The following is a 15,591-nucleotide window of genomic DNA, read 5'->3' as shown; positions in this document are numbered from 1 at the left end:
TTTCTACTTTGATACAACTCAAAGATGGAAGTTGGTCAAACCAATAATGCTTGTATAAGTAGCGTTTGTGGGAAACTATTTGTAGGAAGAGTGGTCACACCAGTGTGATCACAAAGTTCTGGGAGATGTATTCGGACTGGGATAATTAGATTAGAGTGAATGAGCTATGTGGTGCTGGTGAAAACAGGACCAGTGGAAAATGAGATGAAATGTGGATGTGGAAACAATATTGGGGGGGACAGTCTTATATCTGGTGAATTGACAGTTCAGATATGTAGTGCTTATGTCAACAAGACCGTGAGTCACAATGGAATGTTTATATGTTTATATGTTTCTTTTTAGAATGTGAGCCCTTCCGGGACAGGGAGCCATCTTATTTATTATTTATCTGTGTAAACTGCCCTGAGCCATTTTTGGAAGGGCGGTATAGAAATTGAATTATTATTATTATTATTATTATTATTATTAGGGAACCATGTTTAGAAGCGATTGTTTTATTCATTGGGGCGCTTCTCACGATCAACAAAAATCGGGCTACCAGAGGCTAGCCCGATTTTTGTTGACCGTCAGAACCACCAGTCTTGCAGCCGAGCCTGGTGGTTCTGGAGTGGCAAACCTGCCGAGAACCCCTGCAAACCTGCTTTTTATGATTGTGAGTAGCCACGGCGCACCTTTGCGCCTTGCCTACTCATGAGTAGACCCCCGGCCAGGCGGCGAAAAGCCTCCTCCCGGCTCGGGGGTGTCCCCAGTATGCCCTGCGCACTCACGCAGGGCATACTGGGGCTTGCGGGACCGCGCAGCCCCCGCTCCCCCCACCCCCCGCCAGCTCCATCTCGGAGCCCGCCATCGTATGGGCAGCCGATCCAGCCACCCAGGGCTCCCTCCCCGCTCGTGAGTGGGGAGACGGGGTTAGCCCGTTCTTCCCGCTCACTTCCCCAAACCGGGTCTCACGGATCGTGGGACCTGGCTCATTGAGGCGATTCTCACGATCGCCAAAAAGCAGGCTAAGGAAGCCTAGCCCACTTTTAGGCAGTCGTGTGCTGCCACAGGAGCCGAGCAGGCCCCAGCAGCCGAGCAGGTCCTGGCAGCAAACCGCCCAAACCACCCCTCCCCTTAGCCCAGGTTAGCAGAGCGAGTGCTCTGCTAACCAGGGTTACTGGATCATGTGCTGCTGCAGTGCGGCACCGTGCTGCAGCAACTCACGAGGAGACCCCCGACCGGGAGGCTAAAAAGCAGCCTCCCGGCTCGGGGGTCTCTCCAGCATGGCCCGCTCTCCCCGCAAACCCCATCCAGGCTCTTCTCACTGATCATGAGAAGAGCCTCATTGATTTATACTTTGAGATGAAATGTAGACATGGCAACCATGTTCTGGAGGAAGGATTGTTTCATATATTGTTCTATACATAGCTTTAAACTTTGTGATCTGAAACAAAGAATGGACATCAGAAATAAGTTCTGAGGGGATTGTGTTATAACAGTTCATAAATATATGGAGTGATGATGCTAACTAGACTGCTAGTCACAATGAACTGTTTGTTGATATAACCACCATGTCTGGGGAACTTATTTGTAATTAAGTTTGAGAGGATCACTTTTATTTATTTTATTTATTATTTTATTTAAAATATGTTTATACCATCCAAAACTTACATCTCTGGGCGGTTTACAAGAAGATAAAAATAAAAGTAAAACATTAGTTAAAAACAAAAACAAGAAATTTAAAACACAACAATTTAAAATTTTTAAAACAATATTCTAAAAACAACATTAAAAACAATCAAAACAATATCAGTTAAAAGCCTGGGTGAACAGATGTGTCTTTAAAGACTTTTTTAAAGTTGTCAGAGTTGGGGAGGCTCTTATTTCACTAGGGAGCGCATTCCAGAGCCTCGGGGCAGCAACGGAGAAGGCCCGTCCCTGAGTAGCTGCCACATGAGCCAGTGGCAAATGCAGGCGGACTTCTCCTGATGATCTCAATGGGCAGTGGGGTTCATGACGAAGAAGAAGTTCTCTTAAATACCCAGGGCCCAAGCTGTTCAGGGCTTTATAGGTTATGACCAGCACCTTGTATTTTGCCCTGAAACGTATCGGCAGCCAGTGTAACTCCTTCAATACAGGAGTAATGTGGTCTCTCCTAGATGACCCCAAGACCAGCCTGGATGCCGCATTCTGGACCAACTGTAGTTTCTGGACTACGTACAAGGGCAGCCCCACATAGAGCGCATCACAGTAATCCAGTCTGGAGGTTACCAGCAGATGTACCACTGTTTTGAGGTCGTCTATCTCAAGAAACAGGCGCAGCTGGCATATCAGCCGAAGCTGATCCTATCTGCCCATGCTTCAAGCCCCCGCCGCTCCGTGATGCCCCCATGCCTCCCTACCATGGTGCTGTTTGAATGTGAAACCCTCCATGAAAGAGGCAGCTTGTGTCGCTTTCCCCTGTAAAATGCTGAACCGTGCTGGTGGGATGCTTCCCTGGCATCCTGTGCGTGGTGTCGGCATGTAATTGGTGTCAACACCATTTGCAGGGCCAGCAACAGCATGCTGTCCCCACAAATGGTTTGTTGGCCCCAATAAACCAGTTTACTTTAGACTCTACCGTGGTCTCCATGCATGTTACTTAAATAGCTGCAACAACTAATCTCTGCACTCTGTAACTGGAGTGGTAGCTTCCTTGGTGCTTTGCCAAATAATCCCCACTGCTCATATGGGGCAGCGGAGTCCTGTTCAGGTCCTGGTTTGTGTGGGGGAAGATAGGCAAGGTCTTTCCTTCTTCCCAGCCCTCCCTTCCCCAGCCCCTAACGTAGTGTGAATGACTTTCAAATGTTCTTAGTGTTTACTGTGTGCAATTTTTATTTATGTATTTATTTTTACATTCATACCCCACTGTCCCTTTAAGGAGCCCAGAGTGGTGCACATGGTTATGTTTATCCTCTCAGGTTAGGCTGAGAACAGGACTATTTCCTCTATAACTGGCCCACAGTTACCCAATGAGCTTCATGGCTGAATAGGGATTTGAACTCAGGTCTTCCCAGTCCTGGTCCCACAGGCACCATGGATACTGCAATCACCATGTTTTTGTGAAAACAGAGCCATTTACCATCATTGGTTTTGCCATTTTTATAGCAACGACAAATACAGATTCACTTCCCTTGTGATGAAAACTAAACAATGGGCACCTTCTCTTTGGCTAAGTAGAATAAGTTCAAAGTCAAGGTTTCATCCAGCAAGCTTAGAAAGCATTAAATGCTTACAAACGTTAATACTTAGAAAGCATTAAATTTGGTTTCTTTTGAGTTTTAAAGAAACTTTGCTTCCAGCAAGTATGTAGCTTGAGGACCAACATGGTGCAGCCTCCTGTCTGCAAAAGAGGCAAACAGCATGGTGAAGGAGTGGAGCAGTGTCCTAGAAGAGCTGAGGGGCAGTGAAGTACTTTTGGGGAGAGTGAAGGGGGCTGTGGAGAGAGCCGGAAGCAGCATCAAATGGTGTGGCATTGAGGTCCATGCACACTGGTTCTGGGTCTGCAGCCACTGCCTCTCCAGGAGAGACTTACGTTGCAGTGTGGGACAGAAGGCTGGAAGCAGAAAGTGGAGAGAATGGGGCAAAAAGGCTTCTGGCGCTGCAGCCACTGCTTTTCACAGGAGCAGCTGATGTGAACAGAAGAGAGAGCCGGAAGCACAAACACAGGAGTGTGTATGGAAAGGAAGTGTGCTGGTTCTGGGGTGAAACTGCTGTTTCTCCAAGCGACTTGCACTTCTGTATTGTACTTCACAGATGCCTGCCCCAATCTGGGATAGGGAGGAGATTCCTAGCAGGGGTGCTGACCCCACCCCCATAGGAATGAGGGGCCTTGGACTTGTGTCCTAAGCTCCGTGCCCAACAGTGCCACGGGCAGCAACCTGCCTCAGGAAGGGTTCTGATGCTTCTCTGAGCCAGGTTGTAATTGCCCACCAAATGCAGACTAGGGGCTTTCCAGTTAAATGAAGATCTTCCACCGGAGTGTGTTTGTGTGTGTGTATGGAACACTGTGGAGGAAGATCTATGTATCCCACCACTGCCACCACTTGTGGAGGAACTGACCTCTATTCCTCCTAATCTTCTTACCCACCACTGCCTCAACCTGAGAAACCAGGGAGAGCTTTGGGTCCAGGAGTACTCCCAAGCTACGTACCTGATCTTTCAGGGGTAGATCTAAACAGGCAGATCTAAATAATCTCTCAGGTCCCGACCGCTCACAGTCAGTATCTCCATCTTATTTGGATTCAACTTCAGTTCATTATCCCTCATCCAGCCCATTACTGCCTCCAGGCAGGCATTTAGGGAGGATATGCCATTTCCTGATGAGGTCAACATGGAGAAGTAGATCTGGGTGTCATCAGTATATGGATTCCTTGATCCATTCCAAAGAATCTCTATCAAAAAGCTCTGTTTCCAGTCCAGATTCAGTAGGGACAGAATTCTTCTTTTACAGTAAAATGTAGCCATGTGCAAAATGTCTTGATGTTAAAATGTTTTGACTCTAAACAGGCTATTTCAAGTGTATTGAGCTTGAAACACAACACCCTTTATACAGAGGGCCTGTTTTGAGCTTGGGGGAAAACAACCCCATTTAAATGTGAAATATTTCATGAGAGCACAATTTTGAAGACTGTTTTTACCCTTGTTGATTGGTTTTCTGCCACTAGCTTATGACTGGCTTGGAATTGCTTTGCTTCTTGGTGGGCTTGTTATACAAATCAAGTGTTGTCATAGGCAACTGTGCCCTATTGTGTGTGTGTGTGTGTGTGTGTGTGTGTGTGTGTGTGTGTGTGTGTGTGAGAGAGAGAGAGAGAGAGAACACCCCAAGGAGGGAGTTTCAAAATGTTTTTAAAGGGATTGGAAGGCAGAGAGATCCCTATGGAGGTTTGGGGAAAAGTTAAATGTTTTGAACAGAAGAGAAGAGAACTTTATTACGGTTGTAGACCAATAAACAAGAAATACAAACAATGCATCGTGTAAATAGAATTTAAAAAGAAGAGAAAAATATATAAACTACTTATGAAATGCATTACTAAAGATCAGATCAAGGTTTGCAGATTATAAAACAAAACTTGGTCATTATATTAATATTCTTTTCATCTGGGTTAAGTAATAAAAACGTCAAATAAAAATCATCAGAGAGTCCTAAAAACTTAGACAATAAGGGGGAGATTAATACCAAGTGGGCTTCCTTAAAAAAATCACAATGCAAAATTGAATGTGTACTGGTCTCCACTTGGCCAGAACCGCAAGGGCAGAGGCAGGCAGGGATCAAATGTTTTTTTATTTTAAATCAACTGCTTGCCCATTTCTTTTGTGGGTTGGGTGGTAGGTAGCATCCATCATGCCCTACCACCCATCCCACTTTGGTGTCCCTAGGAGCTACCCATGGGGAACAGTGGGGTGTTCTGTGTTTCCCCATTGTTCCCTATGGCCGAAACACTTAAAACATTTTGAGGTTTCTTCTACCAAAACAACCAAGTTGACTACTGTTAGGTAAAATATTTTGGCTGTCAGTATTTTGTTTTGAGCTCCAAACAAAATGCAAAATCTGTTTTCTGCACATCCCCTAGTAAATAATAAATAATTAATAAATAATAAATATCATATTCAATCTTTAAATTTCATCATTAGATGCTCCTTTGTATTGAGATCAGGCCTCAGTAGAATAATGAAGCATTTGGGGATAAAAATGCAACCCAATAACCCAGCACTGGAGGACAAGATGGAGAAGATCTGCACAGCCACCATGTATTTCCCCTTTGTGCTCAGGTAGGTGGGCACAAAGGACACCCAGACACTGCAGAAGAGCAACATGCTGAAGGTGATCAACTTGGCTTCATTGAATGCCCCAGGCAGCTTCCTGGCTAGGAACGCCACTGTCAAAGAGATGGCAGCCAGGAAGCCCATGTAGCCAAGGGCACCATAAAACATGGCAACAGACCCTTGGTTACATTGCAAGATGATCTGTCCAGGTTGGGAGTGCATGTTGGATTCTGGGAATGGTGGAGAGATTCCCAGCCAGATGGTGCAGATACCAACTTGAATACAGGAGCAAGAAATGACAATGGAGTTGGCCAAACTCTTCCCCAGCCATCTTCTCATCCTGTTCCCTGGCTTGGTGGCCATGAAGGCCAATATGACAGTGATAGTTTTTGCCAACACAGAGGAGACCGCAACTGAGAAGATGATACTGAAGGCGGTTTGACGGAGAAGGCAGGTTACCTTTCCTGGCTGACCAAGGAACAGAAAGGAGGACAAAAAGGAAAGTAAGAGGGAGATTAGGAGAATGTAGGAGAGGTCCCGGTTGTTGGCTTTGACTAGTGGAGTTTCTAGGTATTTAATGAAGCTTCCTAACACAAAAGCTGTAGTGAGGGTCAAGAATAAGGCAAAGGAAGTTAGGATGATCCCTAAAGTTTCTGTATAGGACAAGAAGGTTATAACCTTGGGGACACATTGATCTCTATTCTTGTTTGAATACTGATCTTCTCGACACATCCGGCAATGATCTGCATCTGCAAGGGAGAAGAATGATCAAAAGTACTGAAGTTTACCTTAAATCCCTCATCCTCCATGTTGCATTACCTTCTAAGAATAAGAATAAATTTTGCTGGTAGTGGCTTATGCATGCGCTGTTGGGAAGGTGGTAAGAGGAACCTTTAAGCATAAATTAGGAAGCTCAACCCAGTTTTGCCTGCATGGGTGTACCACTGGGATCCCGGCAGTGCCTTGGCAGGTTAGGGCCATAACAGGACCCAATCCCGACAATGCCTTGGCAGCATACCCACCTTTGGAGCCACCCTCCAAACTGAGGTTAGGAGAGCAAGCTCTGTCCTAAACCCACTTTTCTGATTGTCTGTCAGCCCTGGCTGTGTGTATTTAGGGCTGGCAGACTGCAGGGCTCCTGGCCAGCTTCATGGAGGAAAGGAGTGATCCCCATACTGCAGCATGCACTCACTATGCATCCACGATGTGGGATGATGCGTTCTTGCACCCCAACCCTCTGAGCTACTGGCAGCTGGTAATTGTCTGGGTGGGCGATCCGACTGCCAAAGAAGAGGACTTGATTGACTGTGGGGAGGTACGCTATTTATGGCTTCATACCTGCTATCCCTCTTACCCTTTCTCACTGATCATGAGAAAGGGCTCTATGCTATATTAAAAGCAGCAGCAAGGAGGTGGATTTCAGAACAGGAAATGAAGGGGCAGAGTGGATAGTTCAGAAGACTTAGAGAAAGTGCATGCATTTGTTGTATAAGCAGCGGAAGCATTCTGCAAAGAAAGAGAAAGAGTTTGCTTAATCTTCAGTTATTTTTTGGAGACTGAAGTATGGTGCAGGAGAACAGTGCAGGATGAAACAGAGAGGATCCCAGTTCAAACATGAGGCTGTTCTCTTGACCAGCAAAAATCGGGCTAGGCTCTCCCTCTCTCTCTTTTGCTGGTCATGTGAACCACCGGGCGAGTGGGTAACTCGATGATTTGCCCCTGCCCTTAAACCGGGTTTGCGCAGCAAGCGCTCTGCAAACCGTTTTTTTTTTTTTAAATCATGGTTTTAAAAATTGGAGCCAGCAGTCATGTGGGTGTCCACTGCAGCTGCCCAGGGAGGGCTTAATGATCATCTGCAGGGAGAGCGGCTCAGCCGGCACTCCCCGCAAACCCGATTTGGCTCTTCTCACTTGATCGTGAGAAGAGCCTCCATGTCTCAAACATCTTTCCAAAACACACCTGAGCAAAGCGTTCCCCATTTCGCAAAGATGACTCTCTTCTGTGGAGTTACCCACCTTCCTGAGAGGAGAATGTCCCTTCCAAACATGGCCGACAAGCATAACAGCAGATTGGTTTTCCTTCCTGAATCATTTTGGCATATCCAGGTCGACAGCTTTCAACACACCTAGAACGAGGAAGGGTCTAACCGTAGGGACAAAGAACACAAAGTGAAAATTGTTTAGGGGTATTTTTATCAAGGGAAATACAATCCATGATAAGTTCAGGAAGGACTTGATAGTTCTCAAGTGCCAGGCCTGCCTTTATTACCAAGTGAACCCTTGCCTTTTCCGAGAAAACTGCTTTGCTTCTGAACCTCCAGAAGAGACTGGACATATGTGATGGACTGAACTTGGGCCACACTTTATAAAGTACCCAATACAACTCTGCAACAGTGAAATCAAAAGCTAAACACAATTCATTAGACTGAGGCATCTCCATCTTTGGGGTGGGGGGCAGCCAGCGTACCAGCACTACTTTCCCCACTCCTGTGTAAATCATTTGGGCTTGGAAACTGCTGGCAGTCACTTGACTACCATAGCTTACCCCTTATCACAGTTTTCTGTGTTGAGGCAGGGGTTCCATGTCACCACCCCCTGAGCCCCAAAGGGGTTCCTCCCCTTTTGGGGGACAACTCCTCAAAGGGGTTCCGTTCTCAGCCACCCCAGACCACGGATCCCTGAGGGGCTGTTCCATGGAAAGTAGTTGAGCACCATAACAGTAAACTGCAACCCAATCCTGCACTCATCTGCCAGTGTGACCGGAGCAGCAGGTAACAACTACAATTCAGCAGGTAACAACTACAATTAGCACAATTAGTTAAGAGAACTTTTTAGTCCGAATCTTCTGATCGGGATCCAGAGGGATGGACACCATAGGTATGGATATGGTAAAGCATGAATAAAATTGTGCTTGTCTTGTTTTTTGAAATTCAGAAAATTTGTTTTGACTCTTGTGCTCTCACTGAGACGGTGTCAAACATATCAGGCATGTGGTATGAAAGAGTGACAGGAGAGGAGCTACAGCTTGTTCTTCACTGAAAATCTTCAGAAGCAGGGTTGCAGAGCTCTTTTTTGCACTGAAACGAAGGCACAGTGTTGAACAGTTATTACATCTGTTATGAATTTGAAGAGTTTGTTGCTTTGTGGATTTGTTTGTGCCAAATGAAAAGGCCATTCTCACATCTGATGAGGGTGGGTCGGGGAGCTCTGGAAGGAAGGCAGCAGTGCACTTACCTCCCCACCCCAGATGGTCTACTGTGGTCTTGGGGCACATGTGCCCTCTTGCCTCAGTAAAAGCTGGGGAGGGGAAACTGGGCTACCCAGTAGAGCAGTGCAGAGATCAGCCTGGATACTGGCACTTCACACAAGCAGCCCTACCCAGGTTGGGCTGAAGAAACCTAAGTAGCACTGCTCGCATGAACAGCCTTAAAGTCATGCTTTGCTATTACCTACAGATACCACATTTTGCATACACAATGCTGCCACAGTTACTGGCTCTGTCATGGAGCCAGTTGAGGTGGTGGGGACCGGGGGCCTCCTGGCCCCCAGAAATTCCAGAATTCCCTGCACAAGTGCACCGGGCATTCTGGGGAGCCCCCAACACTGGGAGGCTTGTTGTAGCGACACACGATTGAAGAAATGGGGATAGTGAGGAGTGCACGCCGCTAACTTCATTTAGGGGGGGCATTTTAGTGGGCTGGCCGCCAGGAGCCACACAACTCCCGTTGCGTAACACAACCATCCTGCTTTGAAGGCTGGGCTTCCTTAGCTCGGTTTCGGCTGGTCATAAGAATAGCTTCTATGTTTCCAACTGATGTTTTGGCAGATAGTTTTACTGATACTGCTGATTGCAGATCAGATAATTGTGATCTGATATAGGCTTCCCTATATAGGATTGGAATTATATCCAAAAGGATCAGATACCGGGGATATCGAACCGGATCTGATATTCCTAATCTGATATTGCACAGGCCTAGTAATTATTCAGTGAAATGAATCATGTCTGAAGTTTAAATCCTACACATAGAAACCATTCTTTTCATTACCTTTTCCAAGCACATTAATAAATGCTATTACGTATTTTGAATTTCTTAAACTTCCCCAGCACTATAATCTGTGCAAAATGACTTTGCCCCATCAGTGTAGGCCTCATGTACTAGTGTAATTATAAATGAGCAGTTCTACATCCCTATGGTAAACATTCCTTGTACCAACTATAATCAAAACTTTGATGCAAATGCATGTTAAGTTTACTGACTAAAGTTTGCTAATGTATATAGCACTGATCCTAAGTTTTACCATGTACATACTGATGCTCTTCCGTCATGGCCTATGGCTAGTACCACACAGTTTTATCTGATCTGAGCTGTTAAGGATGCAAAATAAGGATGGATGTTTCCTGTGAGACCTGATGTGGCTCACATTGATTTGTAATAGATTGCAAAATCACAGAACTGGGTGGAAGTTCAGCCCCATCCAAGCCAGACTGTACCCAGTACCCTGGCTTGGATGGGGCTGAACTTCTACCCAGGTACAGCCTGGGTACTGGGTACAGGCTGGCTTGGATGGGGCTGGACTTCTGTTCAAGGTTCAAGGTCTCATTGGGAGTGTTCCTAAATCCAGCTTCATTGGATGCATGACCAGGTGGCCCCATAGCCAGCTGTGCACCTGTAATTGGAGAAAGCGGCCTTGGCTTTGGCCATCCATACATTTAGTTACAGCTTGTTTGTGCTACTGCAGTGGGCTGAGCAAGGGGCTGCCTTTGAAGACTGTCTGGAAACTGCAGCTGAGCTGGCCTAAAAAGCAACTGCTCAAGTTGTGACTGGGACCAGTTCTGAATGCAAGTGCAGCATTAGCCTGGATGTTGGCCATTCTGGTTCCCTTCCCTTCTCTGCCCCTTCTTGCTACATCCTGCTTTGAGTGCTTCCGTATTTGCGGTTTCCGCCTATAAGTAGGTTCGGCAGTATTCCTATCCCTTTTAGTTCTGCTTTAGGGTTGTGCTTTTTTCCCCCCTGTTTTGTTTTTGGCCCGAATCCGAAACACCTTTGTTTTGTTCTTTGTTCGAAACCAGACAATTCGAAACACCCCAATTTTGTTCTTTGTTCGAAATTGCAAAATCTGAATCCGAAGTGTGTTGGATTTTACAAAATGCGCCCAGGGAAAAACTAGTGGGTGGGGGTGGTAGTGCCCAATGGGTGGAAACTACCACCCAAATTTCAGAGGAATTGGGCAAAGGGCTGGGTTTTGGTGAATTTTTGAAGTATAGGATTTTTCCCATAGGGAAGAATGGAGGTTTTAGCAAAAGTATAGCTTCATGTTGGGGGGAAAGGGGTGGCCAAGAGCAGAGTAGGGTGGGTGGTAGTGCCCAGTGGGGGCAAGGAAGGGGGCCTAGTGGGGGCCCAATGGGGGCAAGGAAGCTGCCAGAATTATTTCAAAGGAATTGGGCAGAAGGCTGATTTTTAAAGATGTAATGGAGTTTGCGTGTCTGTAAAGTTCTTCCCCATAGGGAATGATGGACCTCCATAATTCATGCCCCATAACTGCACTTGGGGGGCACCAGGGTGGCCCAGAGCGAGTAGTGGTGTAGAGCACATAGGGTGCCAACCACCCCCATGGGTTGCTAACCCATGGGGTACTGGGTTCTGTTGTTTCTGAGATGTTTTGAGTGTAGATTCAGATTCTCTGGTAGCATATGAGAGTGAATTCATGGTTTGTCATTGAAAATCTCATATGCTACCAAATCTACACTCAGAACACCTCAGAAACAACAGAACCCAGCACCCCATGGGTTAGCAACCCATGGGGGTGGTTGGCACCCTATGTGCACTACACCACCACTCACTCCCGGCCACCCCAGTGCCCCCCAGGTGGAGTTATGGGTCTGCAGAAACCTCCATTATTCCCTGGGGGGGGAACCTTAAAGAAGCGTAAACTTCCAACAATTCATAAGAAATCAGCCCTTTGCCCTATTCCTTTGGAATCTGGGTTGTGGCAGGCACCCCTTGGGGCACTGCCACCCAACCCACTGTTGTGCCCTTCAGGCCCCCTTTCTGCCCAGAATCTGCCCCAAAGACATTTCAACTTCAGAAATCCTTTAAAAATCAGCCTTTTCCCCAATTCCTTTGGAATCTGGGTGGCAGCAGGCACCCATTGGGGCACTACCACCTGAACCACTCTTCTGCCCCTAAAGCCCCCTTTCTGCCCCCAATACACCCCAGAAAACATCAACATCACACATCAACAACAGCAGAGCTTTGGAAAAAATCAGGCAGATTTCCAAAGGTCATGCACATCCACAACCCGCCCCCCACCCAAAATGCAATTGATCTACACACAACAGTATAAAACAACAACAATGAAATGCATACTGCCCCACTGGCCAATGAGGGTAAAATTTACCCTCAAATTTGCTTAAAAGGAATAGGAGGCAATTGCCAGCAGATCAGCCCATGCTTTCACTGGCCAATCTGCGGGTTGGAAGGGCTAGAAATTCAAACAGATGTCAAAACTCAAAATGGAGACTGAAGGAGAAAGACTTTCTGTGATTGCAAAATGGAGTTCCAAAACAGCCGAAACAACAAAACATTTTGTATCCGAAACAGGTACGTTTTGTTTTGGCTACAAAATTTTCTGTTTTGAGCATTGGGTGTTTTGTTTTGGCTACAAAACAGCAGAAATGGCCTGTTTTGTTCACAAAACGTTTTGTATCCGAAACGAAACGCACATCTCTATTCTGCATGTAGTCCACAACAAATGCTTAAAGCTTTACAGATGCCATTGACTAAACAATAAAACGGTTAATTTCCCCTACCTTGTTAAACTGCCCGGGCCATACAATGGCTTCTGGATGAATGGTGAATTTTGCATCAAGGGATCCCTGTCCTGTGATGCTCCCAATTGTAACTTGACCATTAGATCTATTGGGGAAAACCACCCAATTCACAATATCAAAGTCACCTGCCACCTCTGCATTCTCATCCACATACAGTCTATCCAAGGAAGTGTTATAGAACATCCTCAGAAAAGCATGAAGCTAAAATGGCAGGAAAAAGGGTAGCATTTAGAAAGCATGAAACGGTCCGGGATATTTCAGTCCTGCTTACTTTGATCTCTAATCATTTATGAGTTTGGGCCAGTACTCATCCCATCTGCACTCTTCGTGGTTCAGAATTATTTTTAATCACATTCACATTGAAGCTGAGATCCACTCCCCAGCCCTCCCTTTCTGCTTCAGCATTTTGCTGATGTCTAAGGGTTGTTCCCTAAGGAGGATACTGCAAGGAGGATTCCCGTCCTCAACTCAGTCACAGTGAGGCAGGCCACTTGGTGACAGATGTTGGGCACCATTTAAGGGTGACAACTTGTCCCTGAGTTAATCAACTGATACATGTTGACTAGATGCTGAGCGGGGTATCATGATCAGTGAGACCCAGTTTGGAAGGGTGAGCGGGGAGAGCGGCCTGAGCCCACTCTCCCCGCACACGAGCAGAGCGGGAGCCCTGGGTGGCCAAATCGGCCGCCCACACAATTGTGATGGAGCTGGTGGTGGCTGGGGATCTCAGGGGCCATGTGGCCCCTGGAAGCTCCAGTATGCCCTGCACGAGAGCACAGGGCATGCTGGGGAGAGCTTTTCACCTCCCCTCTGGGGGTCTACTCATAAGTAACCACGGCACAGAGCTGCGCCACAGCTACTCACGATCTTTAAAACCAGGTTTGCAGAGTGCTCGTTTTAGGGCAGGGGTAGTTAGGCGGGTTACCTGCCTAGGAACCACCAGGCTCGCAGCCGAGCTAGCCCGATTTCGCCCCATCATGTGAATAGCCTTGCTGTGTTGTCATCATTGGGATTTTCTGCCGCCGGTATCCAATTGTATAGGACCAGCGCTATCTGCATGACATCTGTGTTGGGATCAAGGGATGAAGACCATTCCAATAAGTTCACAGCACCACCAGCCAAGAGAGACAGAAACATGGGCTGATCTATTACAGGTTCAAAAAGGGAAGAATAGGCAAGGCAAAGCTGGTCTATGGGACTCATAGAGCAGCCTTGTGACCAGTGTTCCCGCTAACAGGGATACCCAGATGTTCACTATAACTCCCAGCATCCCCAGCTACAATGGCCTTTGGGTGAGAATTATGGGAGTTGCAGTCAACAACATCTGGGAATCTCTGTTGGAGGGAACAGTGCTTGTGACCTCATAGACAAACCTTCCCAACACAGACTGAACTTTTCAGGATCTATCTTTCTGTTGCAGCTGGTGGCTCTTTAAAGAGGTCTAAAGCCAAACACTCTGGGCAATTGTTAGTGGGAACTGAAGGGAGAGAGGCAAGTGATATATCGTGGTCTGACCCATGGGTGAATTTTGACCAGGGAAAACACATTTGGGCATCTGGGTAAAGTTTCCTGGGGTTCCTTGCTGCCTAGTTCAACCCGGCTGCCGGAGCCTCTGTCTGGCAGTTCAGCAGCTGTTGGTGGTGGTGGTGGTAGGTTTTGCACAGGATTCAAGTCCTGGCTGATGCTCAAGGTTAGGGCCATCACAGGATGAGCCATGGCAGGACTAGGCAGTCTCAGAACCAGTGATTGATCCCCTGATTAAGGAACTCCCATGTACTTGAGGTCTAGTTCAGCATAGGAGCCTCTGCATGAGAATCTGCAAATGAGAGGCCTGCACCAGTGATGAGGAGAGTCTAACTTCACCTAAGAAGGATGGGTCACTCCATGGGATCTAGGGGCAACTACTGGATTGTGCATGGAGGGAGGGGACTTCTGAAGTCCCAACTAGGGACAAAAAGAGGGCTCTCCATCACAAAGCTCTCAAATGGGAAATGTGGATATCTGGATCCAAGATCAATCTTCATTGTAGAATAAAGGCCTGAATTTTTCAGTGTTGTTATCTGGGAGGAAAAATGAATACCTGCCATGGCTGTAGCTTTTGAAATCCCAACCCATCTATGCCCTCCATCATCAGCCACTTGGGTCTAGATGAATACGCAACATCTAAGGCATGTGCCACAGCCTGGACACTGTTGTAGACACTGTAACTGTCTTGGGACAGGACTCTTTCCAGCTCCTCTTGGGGCAAAGTCTCCAGATTCACATTTTCTCTGCATCTTGTCCAGCCCTTCACAGAGAACACGTGCTTTGCATATGAACAATGAAATGTTGTCTTCCAAAACTGGTCAAGAGCAGAAGAATCTGGGACACAGTACTCATATTTTGTCCTTTTGTTCATCTTCACTACAAAGGAAAGAGAACCAAGGATTTGCTGGAAGCAATCAAAATTATAATACGAATTCATGTTGATGTCCTGAAAAGCTGTCATAATCCAGACTTTCACAACATTTGTTCTTAGGTTGTTTTTCAGCATGTCTTGTATTAGCAGTACTGGAATCAATGCAGAGAAAGAGTCACCATAGTAAATGAATACATTGACTTGGCTCCAGATGACAGATGAATCAAAAGGAGATGAATGTGCGTTCAGAGTTTGTAATGACCATCTTTCAGAAAAGGCAACACAAATCCCTTTCCTGATAAGCATAGGTGTCAAGGTACTCATGAATCTTTCTCCATTGTCATTGTCCAGAGCAAGGAGAGCAACCCATGTCCATCTGAAGTGCAGGAGCAGTTTCACAATTCCCTCATACTGGATTTCTTCTTTTGGAACCGCCCGGTAAACAAAAGGGTACTGAATTTTATTGCTAAGCACATGAGCAATGGAGCCATAGCTGACCTATAAAAGGAAAAAAATTGCACTTTGTTTCTTTTGTTGTGGTTGTAGTGTTTAGTAGGGTCTACAAAGACTCAATGCTT

General features: G+C 46.4%; 2 protein-coding genes across 2 annotated transcripts in view; one reads left to right on the top strand and one right to left on the bottom strand.

Moving 5' to 3' along the window:
- Positions 1-15,591, top strand: part of LOC128346277 (vomeronasal type-2 receptor 26-like) — a 389,368-nt gene that overhangs the window by 320,483 nt on the left and 53,294 nt on the right. The window lies entirely within an intron of this gene.
- LOC128343877 (vomeronasal type-2 receptor 26-like) lies at positions 5,629-7,919 on the bottom strand. The gene is made up of 2 exons (XM_053293310.1): positions 7,800-7,919; positions 5,629-6,533 (listed from the first exon to the last, which is right to left on the bottom strand). The coding sequence occupies exons 1-2, from the start codon at positions 7,873-7,875 to the stop codon at positions 5,629-5,631; spliced, it is 981 nt and encodes a 326-aa protein (XP_053149285.1). The 5' UTR covers positions 7,876-7,919.

This window comes from Hemicordylus capensis, chromosome 2 (assembly GCF_027244095.1).
Source record: "Hemicordylus capensis ecotype Gifberg chromosome 2, rHemCap1.1.pri, whole genome shotgun sequence".
NCBI lineage: Eukaryota > Metazoa > Chordata > Lepidosauria > Squamata > Cordylidae > Hemicordylus > Hemicordylus capensis.
Note: the sequence above shows the minus strand (reverse complement) of the source record. Positions and strands in the feature narration are given on the sequence as shown.